Source organism: Rhinolophus ferrumequinum, chromosome 6, assembly GCF_004115265.2.
Source record: "Rhinolophus ferrumequinum isolate MPI-CBG mRhiFer1 chromosome 6, mRhiFer1_v1.p, whole genome shotgun sequence".
Lineage (NCBI taxonomy): Eukaryota > Metazoa > Chordata > Mammalia > Chiroptera > Rhinolophidae > Rhinolophus > Rhinolophus ferrumequinum.
In genome coordinates this window covers 1449310-1460911 of record NC_046289.1, presented here as the reverse complement: position 1 = coordinate 1460911, position 11602 = coordinate 1449310, and the positions used below count along the sequence as shown (strand labels likewise).

Sequence of the window (11602 nt, the reverse complement as noted above, 5' to 3'; positions counted from 1 at the left end):
GCTCCAGTCTCAGAACAGGTGGCCCACACTCTTAATTTCTAAGGTTGGGTCTTTCTGAACCGCTATGTGGGTTCAGCCTCTGCAGGCAGAACAGAACACTTTGCAGAGAAAAGGTGATTCCCCTTAGAACCGATCCGCCCCAGACTTCCACTGGGCTGCCCAATGCTCTCACACCAATTCCGTTGAGCCAAAGTGACGCCATTAGTGAGGCTGACGGGCAGATGTGATCCCCGTCAGGTCAGCTACGGGCATGGTCAAAGCGGCCAGGAGCCAAAAATACCCCCGTCAAGTCAGACCCGTCCCCAGGAGCCAAGTCATGTCCCTCTGCCAAGTCAGACCCCTCCCCGCATGACAGAGACTGAGGCCCCTGGTGTTTCCCAGACAAGGCAGCAGACGGCTGGTGCGATAAGCAACTCCGGACACAGCCGCTCGTGCCCGATCTGCGCTGGGGGGCCTGCTCATCTGCCACCGCACACAGCCAACCCCCACCCCAAAAACCTCCCTCTACCCTGGGCGCGACTTCGCCGGCCCCCATCTGCGGGACCTGTGAACCTCGCCCGGGAGCGCAGAATAAAGCACTCACTTTTCTCAACCTGCCTGACTAGCCTCACTATCTTGCCGCAAGCCTTACAATCCCCATTTTACGAAAGAAGAAACCGAGGCTCAGAGACCCTATGGCAGTCATTCATCACGCACCAACTGTGGGCCACACCTGCCACTACCTGCTAAGGTCACAGACGAAAGGTCGGGCTGGTGGCAGCCCTTACAGGAGACGGACCAGGGCCTGGGCCGTCTATTCCACAGCCAGGCCTCCACCAACCTGCAAAGCTCTAGGTTCCAGACTGGGCTCACTTCTACCCCAAGCCTACTGCTTTAGAATGTTTTTTTGTTTTTAAATGCAAGTCTAGGGGTTTTGGCAATTGCTTTAGACGGAGAAAAGTATTTTGCAGCATTTGGTATTAGCCAAACTAGAAGACATAGCAATTGATTTTCAATTATGTACTTTGCCTTATGAGTGACTTCCTGATGAAATCTCCTACCATGTGATCTAATATAACCTTTTTACGAGAGCATTTCAGCTTAAATATGCTTTTCTATACCTTCTCTTACTGATCTCCCCAAAGCTCTACGCTAGAACTTACGTATCATCATCTCCATTTTCCAAAAGGGAAAAGGCAGGCTCACAGGTCACATGGAGCAGAATCATCTGTGTAACAAGCGTTTACTGAACATCAGACTTGTGAGTGCCTAGATCTGGTCCCCAACGCCACGGTAACCGAGATGTTTACTCGTCAGTGCCCCGGGACTCCTAAGGCTGGAACCGCTCAGCGAGCCACTGCATGTGCTGTGTCACCAGACCTGCTGAGCGGACGCCGGGCACACGGGGGAGCTGAGAAGACCCTGGGAGCAGGCAGTCTATCTCACAGGTACATTTATTCACACCACGAAGGGTAGGGCATTCTACAAGCACACAGTGCTGGCCACGGTCCCCCCAGCAGAGCTTGCTGAAACTGACAGCCGGGCTGACGTCCGTCCGATGGGCCCCCCAGGTAGGGCTGGTTAGTGATGGCCATGAGCGGGTGCCGGGCTCGAACCTTTTGAAAGAGAAGCATAACATAGATCCAATGGAGGAACAAGCAGAGTGTGGCTTACCATGTGGTACCAACAAGTCTGAGTATAAACGAGTTTTCTACAGTATGAAGGACTATGGAGGGTTATTTCTATACAGCACGCCCCGTGTTTAAGGGTCTGTGGGACCGACGTGCGTGCACACAGCAGCAAAGATGGAGGGGCAGGGAAGTATCTCTTCCCCAAAGGACAGGAGCCAGGCCTGGGTTTGTGCAGGACCCAAACAACCACAGATGCACTGTCACTTGGGCTACAGGAAAGAACCACCCAGATGGGGGCCTAACTTCACTGGCGCTTTGCTTCACACCCACTCACACCTCCCCACCCCCCCATACTCACACGCACCCCTACACTCACACCCTCACCCACTGGGCAGTGTGCCTGCCCAGCTAACTTGTGCTTCCTGACTGGTGGCATCAACCACCTCTGATTAACCCATTTTTCTATCACTCCTGCTAACAGGAGTTTTACTTGGTCCAAGGGGGTGAGCAATGGTTTTTAACATTTGGACCATAAGCAGCAGGACACTTCATGTGCTGAAGTGTCCTCATTGCATTTTGTACATTTACTGAGCCATGTGCCAATGTCAACTCAGAACAGTGACAGACTGTGTCCTGGAAAGGTCAGATGGTGTTTTACATTCCCCATCCATTTAAAAAGCAAAAGCCTTACCTTTCAAAGCTTTACTTCTTTTATCTAAAATAAAAGGAAAGGAAAGTTGGTCATATGAATGTTTCACAAAAAGTCTTCAGTCAAATCCTTGTAGCAATCAACATTGGGGCCGGCCCGGTGGCTCGGGCGTTGGAACAACGTGCTCCTAACGCCGAGGTCGCCGGTTCGATTCCCACATGGGCCAGTGAGCTGCGCCCTCTACAGCTAGGATTGTGAACAACAGCTCTCCCTGGAGCTGGGCTGCCGTGGGCTCTGTGTGCTGCCATGAGGGGCCGGCGGCCGACCCACGACTGGTGACCGACTGCCTGAGCCGGGGCGGGGGGGGGAGCGCAAGGCTCACACACCAGCACGGGCCAGAGAGCTGTGTCCTACACAACAAGACTGAGAAACAACGGCTTGAACGGGAGTGGGGGGGAGGGAGGCGGAAGAAAGCGGGGGGGGGGGGGGGGGAAGAAATCAACATTTGGCTGAAAAGTTCATGCTGGAAAAGCTGTTACAGAAAGGTTTCAGAAAACAGAGCGAGTATGTCTCAAAGCCAAGAGGTGGTAAAATTTCTGCCCAAGATGTCCTATGAGCAGCAAAACAGTCCTCAGAATTTGTGGGCTCTTTACTCCCTACCACACCCCAAACTCCAGTCATGTGATTCAAGTGTTCTCCTTTCTTTCCTCTTTAACCAATCGCTTATTACATGATTGGGCCCCATCTGGGCTCCACTGAGAAGTGCATGGTAACCCTGCCCTAATTTTTATTATGACTGTATTTCCAGCATTCACAACAATGGAAAACGAATAATAAAACATCGTATATCATGACTTCCTCTCTAAATAGTTTAGCCTGAGTTTCTTAAAACTAAGGACAGCTCCGATGCATTCGAAATACCACTGTCACACGGAAGATATCCAGGTCTTGTTCAAATTCCCCCAACAGTCCCCAAATGTTTGTTAGCTGACATGTGCTCCCTACATTTTAACGGAGGACCCCTGGGGTTCTGATGGCCACTCCCAGCTTCAGAATCAGTCCTTTACAACGTGAATTGTGATGCTTTTTAAAGTTCATTTTGTGAACTGTGATTTCTTTTGAAAATCATTTTCTTCCTGACTGCTACGAATCAAACACGGAGAAACTCACCAGCACTCCTGATTTTGTAAACGATGAAGCTCATGAGCCCCATCCCGACCCAGATCTCCTGGTAAACCTGGGTGTAGTAGGGCTTCATGGGGACCCACACATTTTTAATGAGGCTTTGAAACATCTGAAAAGGAACACAGTGGCAAATATTTACATGACCATTGTTTTAAACCTAACTGGTAAGAGAATCCCATTTACTCATCAAGTTCTACCCTACTTCCCTTAACTCATATGCCAGACCCACTCCCCACAGCCATTCCCACGCACACGGGGCTTGTGAAGCTCGTCTCAGCCGTCAGTGCCCCGACCGAGGCCGTCCCAGAGCTCCGTCAGCCACCTCAGTCCTCAAGCCCCTGCACTTGCCCCGCCTGTGCAGTCCTGCAGTGTCATCGAATGTCCCCCCCTTCGATGGCTGTCCTCCACTAACGACATGCCCCAAATTACACAGCACTTTTAAAATCTTTGTAAAGTGAAACACTAGTATGTTTGCATCATCATGTTAAAGACTGTTAGAATTCAAAGCTGGAAAAGAACATGGTCAAGACTGAGACTGACACCAAGGCTTGGGGACGCGCTTCAGCTGTATCCCAGGCCTGCGGTTTTAATATCGGCTTTACGGAGGTAGAACTGACAAATCAAAATTGTAAGATACTTAAAGTGCTGGGGACCTCAGATATGGAGACACTGTGAAAGGATTTTCCCATGCAGTTAACACAGCCATCACCTCACCTTTTTTTTTCCCTCTGAGAACTTGAAGTTCTCTTAATGAATTTCAACTAAGTGAATTTCAACAATACAGTGTTATTAACTACAGTCACCGTTGTTTACATGTATCCCAGTCTCGAAGTCTATTGCTACATACAAAGCAGACAGCTTGAGATGACAAGTTCACTTCCTAAGAGCTGCGATTATAATGGAACTGCTTTCACGAATAAAAATAACTAATCATTGGATCTGACTGGGAAAAGCCATCAAATTCTGAACTTACACAGTTCATTCTTATGTGCAGGTCTCAAAGTAATGTTTTTGATTACCTTTATAATTTCCTACAGACTCTAAGATGAGATGCCCTCATTTTCATTTTAATAAGCTTTGTAACATCTGAAGTGGTCTATTAACTACAGCCATTCAAATCACTGTCAGGAATTAACTGGATCTAATCCTTTCCATTTTACCTGAAAACACTATTCTGGCTTTAATTGGTGACGTGGCCTCATCCCCACCCCGGGCTGTCCTCTCACCTCACCACTAGAGTGACACAGAATTGTACTTCTCTGCAGCTTTCTCTGGCTTTCCATCATTGAAACCTTGACCGTGTGATCATTATTCATTCAGCAAACGTGAACGGAACGCGTACAGGATGGCAGCATACGAGCCATGGTCAGAATGAAGTTGGAGGGTGGGGAGGATTCAGGGAAGGCCCTGATTCACATCCTGGCTCTGCCACGTTCCAGCTAAGTTAAACTGCCTCAGTTTCCTCATCTGGATCAGAGAGATACAAACAGTACCCACCTCAAAGGGCTGTTGTGAAGATGAGAGAAGTTACTCTGTGCCAAGCGTTTAGTGACTGGTGTGCCACCCTGAGTGCATGTTACATATAAAGTATCACGGCTGGACTATGGAAGGGAAGACGGGCCAGGTCATTTAGGGCCTTGGAGGCCACGACAGAGTTCAGCTTTTATTCTAAGGATGTTACACCAACTTAACAGCATCCACGAAGCATTTTACAGTTATTTCCTGCGCTACTCCCCAACCCCTACAAGTGGGTGCTTACAGAAAGCTGCCTGAGACCATCAGCTGGATCTGAGAGTCAGTCACCCAGGCCCCTGCTTCTCATTACTATGGGAATCTGTTCCCAGGCCTGGTTTCCAGCTCTTCCCAGGACAGAACTTATTCAGGCTGAAGCAGGATCCTGAAGGCTTGAAGAATGTGGCTGTCCTCCTGGAAGCCCTTCCACTTCCTGTCCTCAGATTGTACTAAGATGCTGTCAAAGCATGAGGTTCCAAGGAACCAACCGCCCTGTCTCGAGAAGGTGCCCAAGGGGATCCAAACAGGACCCAGAGGAGGCGTCTGGAGGCCCCAGACAGGAAGAGTTCAGAGGCATCGAGTACATTCCTCTCCCGCCTGCACCCAGCAATGGGTGCGGAGAAGGGTGCCCCAGAGGACCAATGGGGCCGGAAGCCTGGGAAGCCTGGGTTCCAGCACTAACTCTGCCTTCTCTGCTCCGGACCTTGGGCAAGTCCCTGAAGCTGCCCTTTCAGAAGTTTCCTTTTCTGTGAAACAGGGATACCTCCACCTGACCCACAGGGCGCTAGGTGGAATTCAAGAAGGAAACATAAACCCAGCCTAGTGTCTGGTGTGGACTCAGAACTCAGTAAATGCTCACAGCAACGCCAGGAAGAAAACGCTAAATACCAGCTGATGGCACAGCACTAAGCCACTGGGATCCCAGGAGAGAAGACTCCGGACGAGGCTCACTAGGGAGGCAGGCGGGGGCCCCATGAGCCAGGCCAGATGGCCATCTGGGCAGTGCGGACATTTCCCGCCTGGACCCGCTCCCCATCCACATCTCCCCGCTGCGAGTGGGTTTTATAGAACTGTTCCTTCAAAGGCCCATCCTACTCAAAGGTCAAGTGGGTACCCACCGAGTCCGTTTAAGTCTGCAGTTTTTGACACGTTAACAGCAAACCATAACCTGACCTCACAACGCAGAGAGGACACATCTGACCTGTTGAGCCCCAGGCCGGGATTCACAGACTGAGTTCCATACAATTTCAACCATCGCCTCTGACCCGGTTTTGGTCCCGTTTCCCCTCTCCCAACGCCGGGTCATATATACGGTATAACTTGGAGACCAAGTGTGTTGCACAGGAAGCTTAAGTAGACAGGAGAGAAGATACTGTAAGTGGGGTGACAATTCTTGGCTTGGACTCTGGCTCCATCACTAACCTGGGGGGTAACCTCGGCTAGGTGGCTGAACCTCTCAACTGCCGAAGGTTGCTCCTCATCAAAGGAGGACGACGACACGGGGGCGTTCCAAGCGCTAACGCCGGAGGAAAGGGCGGACCGCGCGCCCCAGGCGTTGCTTCGCACCGCCAGCTAACCGCTGGAAGGCCTCCCTTCAGTTCAGGGGGCCGGGGAGGAAAAGCTCGCGCGGGCAGAGGGAGGAGTTGGACCCAAAGGTCAGCGCGGGGAGAGACGGGGCCGCGCGGTAGGGCTGGGGAGGCTCCCGCTTGCCGCCGTCTCCCTCTGCGGGACCAGGTCCGGCCCCGGGCCTCCGCCGGCCTCTGTCCCGTCCCTGCACCGTCCCGGCTGTTTCGCGCCGAGCAGCTAGCCGGGGTGCCCGTACTCACCTCGCGGTAGGACCAGCGGCTCAGGCCGTCCCAACCCGCAGTATGTCTCGGGAAGGTCACCGGGTGCGCACGCGCCGCGCGGGGCCTGCCGGGAAAGCGGTGCCGGGAAAGCGGAAGGAGCGGCTGCGCCCCAAAGCCAGCGAGCTTCCCAGGCCGCGCCTGCGCGCCACAGCGCCCCCAGCGGCCGCCCCGATGCTGCAGGCACGGAGGCCCGCCAAGTGAGGCCGGGCCTGCGGAGGGGGCTTTGGGAGTGTGTGTCATAATAAGGTGACTAACCGTCCGGATTTGTCTGGGACGTGGGACTTTCAGTGCTGAAACTGGGAAGGGCCTGGACAAAGCGGACGAGCTGGTCAACGTGGAAAAGGGGCCATCTTTACTTGCTATGTTAAAGGCTGAAAAGTTGAATCGCCCGTTTCTGTGGTTTTCTTGCCATTTCTCTTTGTAGTAGCATTTTTTATCTGCATATTTTTATACATCGATTCTGTGCACAGTAATTCTACTCAGTAGCCAATAGAAAGACTTCCACTGATCCTAACAGACACAGGCCTTAAACCATGTGCACTATGTGCAAAGAAATCAAAACAAGACTGAAAATTTCAGCAGAAAACTGGAAATCGTAAAAAATGAAACAAAATCACTTAGCTGATTTGAAAAAGAGCCCAATAGAAATTTAATGAGTCCAGCAGCAGATTAGACAGTCAATTACTGAATTGGAAGAAAGTTGAGAAGAAACTATTCAGAAACAGAGACAAGCAGTTGAGAGGCAGGATACAGCAAGAAAATCCATCATATGTGTAATTAAATTTCTAGAAGAACATAAGAGATGTTATGGGGCAGAAATATTAGAAGAGAAAATAGCTGCCTGAGAATTATCCAAAAATGATGAAAAAAGTCACACCATGGGCCAGCCCGGTGGCTCAGGCGGTTGGAGCTCCGTGCTCCTAACTCCGAAGGCTACTGGTTTGATTCCCACATGGGCCAGTGGGCTCTCAACCACAAGGTTGCCAGTTCAATTCCTTGAGTCCGGCAAGGGATGGTGGGCAGCGCCCCCTGCAACTAAGATTGAACACGGCACCTTGAGCTGAGCTGCCTCCCAGATGGCTCCGTTGTCTGGAGCACGGGCTCTTAATCACAAGGTTGCCAGTTCGATTCCTCGACTCCCTCAAGAGATTGTGGGCTCCGCCCCCTGCAACTAAGATTGAACACAGCACCTTGAGCTGAGCAGCCGCTGAGCTAACGGATGGCTCAGTTGGTTGGAGTGCATCCTCTCAACCACAAGGTTGCCGGTTCAATTCCCGAAAGGGATGGTGGGCTATGCCCCCTGCAACTAGCAACGGCAACTGGACCTGGAGCTGAGCTGCGCCCACCACAACTAAGACTGAAAGGACAACAACTTGAAGCTGAACGGCACCCTCCACAACTAAGATTGAAAGGACAACAACTTGACTTGGAAAACAGGCCTGGAAGTACACACTGTTCCCCAATAAAGTCCTGTTCCCCTTCCCCAATAAAATCTTTAAAAAAAAAAACAACACACCAAAGATTCAAAAAGTCTTATAGGAACTAAGCAGGCAGGTGAATGAAAATAAATCAATACCTTGAAACCACAGAAAACTAAAGGAAAAGAGAAAATCTTAAAATAACTGCCAATCTAGAATTCAATGCATAAGGAAATTAACATTCAGTAAAGAAGGTGAAATAACATTTCAGACCAACTAAGACTGAGGGAATAATCATCAGTAGATCTGCAGTAAAAAAAAAAAAAATCATCCTTCATTATTCAGGCAGAAGGAAATGAGTTTAGATGGAAGGCAGAACAATGAACATGGTCCTGCTTCGGAGAAAATAATCAAATGAAGCTGCACACATAAATTGAAAGGATTGCCATTTTAGGGTAGTGGTTCTTAAAGTGTGGTTTGCGGGTTTCCAAGGCCCCATGAGGGGTCAAAACTATTTTCATAATAATGGTTAAGATGTTGTCTTTTTCACTAGACTTCTCTCATAAGTGTATGGTGTTTTCCTGAGGCTGTGTGACTTGTGATATTGCAACAGAACAAATACAGAAACAGATAAGAGAATCCAGCTGTCTTCCATTAAGGCAGACATTAAGAGATCTTTGAATATGTAAAAATGTCACTCTTCTCAGATGGAAAAAAATTTTTTTGTAAATATAGTTACTTTTCATAAAAATATTCTCTTTAACATTACATGATTTTTTATTTTAAAATAAGTTAAAAAGTAAGAAAACATCTGTCGGCTTAATCCCTTATAAGATTTATATAACCCACATAAATGAAAGCTCTCTAGGGTCTTCAATAATTTTTAAGAGTGTAAAGGGGTCCTGAGACAATGACCAGGTTTGAGAACTACTGTCTAAGAAAAGGAACGTTTTAGACTTATAATGAGTTAGAAAACTGCTGAGAAAACAAGTATTTGGGGCAAACCTGAAGAACATCATGTTAAGCTTTTTCAAGTAAAGCTTTTGAACTTCAAACTCTACTTGAGATCAACAGAATTTTAATGTCTTTAGTTGCAAAACCAACACACCTTCAAAAAAACACATCTTCAAAGAAAACAATGTTTAAAGAAAGGGCCAGTCTAGCAGATATATTCAAAGTGCAGATGCTGATTTTGTGGTTGAGAAGGTCAGCAAAGACACAGAAGTACTTTGAACTTTGCTTCTCCTGACTTTTCCCGGCATCAAGAGCAGTTGTAATTGCTGTCAGAGGTTTGTTTTCCCTTTGCTTCTGCAGCTCAAGCTGCCCTGGGAATGCAAATATGCAACACCTCCAAGGCCCGCAGGTCTCCAGCCATCTTCCCACCTGCTCTGGCCTAGATGTCTACGAGCCTATTAAGAACTGTTAAGCTGTCTCTTTTTAACTCGAAGCTTTAGAATTAAAGGGGTATGGTACACCAAGAACTACTAAACCAAAGGAAGGGAGCTCAAAGACAGTCTGTGACGACACAATATTAACTAGTGTTTAGTCAGGAAAATGGCAATTAAATGAGAACAAAGTTTCAAACTGAAGAATCATCAAGACACTGTCCTTAGACTGTAGGTAAAAACTCAAAACTCAGGAATACTAAAGGAGATAGTAACCCCAAAGCACCAAAGAACATTGAAAAAGCCCTCAAGAAAATGTGTGAAATGAACCCTCTTCAGAAAAAGAGCAACTTCTACTTAAAAACACATTGTGACATCAACAAAGGATGGTAACAGGCAGGGACAGTAACAAACTAGGAAATACAAATGTCAGTGAGCTCCAGAGTTGTTTGGTTTCAATATTCTATTTTGAAATTTAGAACATGTGCTAGCCTACACATAAAGTTGCAGTATTTTCCAATGAATGCTCAATGACTTAAGAGCCTCAGTGACTTTATGACTATATTGTTTCTGATTTATTGAAAAACAAGTTCTTTTCCCTGCCAAAAAGTGTGAAGTATACCTTTTAGAGACTGTAGTATTTGAAATGGTCAGAATATGATGCCCAGAGCTCATAATAGAAGTTAGTGGTGTGGCCAGGATTTGGACCTGGGATTCCCAGCTTGCTACCAGGATGGGCTCATTAGTTGAGACACCAATATGTCAACGCCACCTAGTCTGACTTCTGCTTTACTTTTTTCAAGCTAACCTCTTGTTTGCCACTCTGGGCATTTTCTAATCTTTAACTGATTGGACTTCACAGGTGGTCAGCACCATGCTCTTGATGCCCTCCAGCATTTTTTCATCTGGATTTCCTGAAAGCCCACACTGCGCCACATACTGTACTGGGCACCAACATGTTGGTGTCCAGGCAGCCACGTCACTCTTCTGATTCTCCCTGTCGCTTTCCTTCCTTTGTATGTGTCTGCTGGATTATCCCCTTTGCCTCTTCTTTCAGGCTGTTTCCTAGGGTTCTGTCCTCTACCTTCACTCTTCTGGAGCTTGGCTGGGACCATGTGAGCTGCTCTTGGGTCTTAACTACCATGCATTTGCTGACGACCTCCAACTGTGCCCCTTGCCACCTGTTTGTCGAGGGTAGGCCACTGCACTTGAGCTGCAGGTTTACGAAGGAGGTCGATGAACTCAGTTTACTGATGTTCTGGCTCCACAGAACTTCTTCCAGACTCTCAACTCAGCCATGAGGGCCGCCCGCCTTCGGGCTTTCGCCCCGTGCTCCCTTCCCCTGTGGTGCTCTCTCCGAGTCCTCCTCCATCCGACTGGTGCCTGGTTATCCTGCAGGTGTCCACGTAGGTGTCATTTTCTCCAAGAAGCCTTCCCTGACCTTCTCCTTGCTCCTCACCCCCAAACGAGGTGCAAGGTGTCCCAGTTTCGCAGCCAGTTGATGAGACGCCACAACCACAAATGCCGTCTCTGGTTTGCCTTCCGTCTCCCCACCCTGAGCTCCGTCACCGCGGTACCCCCGCAGCCCTCCACTGGGCCAGAGACACAGTAGGAGCTCAATGAAAGTTGTCCTTCCTTGGCGTGAAGCTCCAGGACTCACGTAGTAACCCTCAGACCTAGAGGGCGGAGGGGTTCTGAGGGTCACATCAGCTCTGGGCGCCGCGCAGCGAGCTCTGGAACTCTAGGCGGCCATAACCGCGAGAGCCTAGGCCTCGGCGCGGGGGCGGGCGGGCCTCGCTCCCGGCAGGCCTAGCGCCAGGGCGGGGCCGGAGGCACGAGGCCGAGGTCGCTGGCGTGCTCTGATTGGACGGCTTGGAGCGGGGCGGGGTGCGTCCTCGCCCTCGCCCTCGCTGCGTCGTGACGTCACGTTCCCGCCTTTGGCAGTTCCCGCTGCTCTGCCCGGCCGTTGAGGCAGCGCTGAAACGGCGCTGTGAAC

General features: G+C 49.4%; 1 protein-coding gene across 2 annotated transcripts; it reads right to left on the bottom strand.

Moving 5' to 3' along the window:
- Window positions 1-1414: 1414 nt before the first annotated feature.
- ATP5MJ (ATP synthase membrane subunit j) lies at window positions 1415-6913 on the bottom strand. Of its 2 annotated transcripts, none has more exons than XM_033109499.1 (4): window positions 6783-6913; window positions 3430-3553; window positions 2302-2325; window positions 1415-1595 (listed from the first exon to the last, which is right to left on the bottom strand). In XM_033109499.1, exons 2-4 carry the CDS (start codon window positions 3551-3553, stop codon window positions 1561-1563), a joined length of 183 nt encoding a protein of 60 aa, XP_032965390.1. In that variant the 5' UTR covers window positions 6783-6913; the 3' UTR covers window positions 1415-1560. The 2 variants fall into 2 exon arrangements, with proteins under 2 accessions (XP_032965390.1, XP_032965391.1); XM_033109500.1 differs by lacking the exon at window positions 6783-6913 and adding an exon at window positions 6379-6641.
- Between the last annotated feature and the right edge of the window lie 4689 nt (window positions 6914-11602).

What these genes read in the sequence shown, in the direction of transcription:
- ATP5MJ (XM_033109499.1), bottom strand. Translation starts at nt 3,553, where the DNA reads ATGTTTCAAAGCCTCATTAAAAATGTGTGGGTCCCCATGAAGCCCTAC. An exon ending in TTACAAAATCAGGAGTGCTG is followed by an intron (nt 2,326 to 3,429) that starts GTGAGTTTCTCC and finishes CTTTTATTTTAG; the next exon opens with ATAAAAGAAGTAAAGCTTTG. An exon ending in AAGAAGTAAAGCTTTGAAAG is followed by an intron (nt 1,596 to 2,301) that starts GTAAGGCTTTTG and finishes CTCTTTCAAAAG; the next exon opens with GTTCGAGCCCGGCACCCGCT.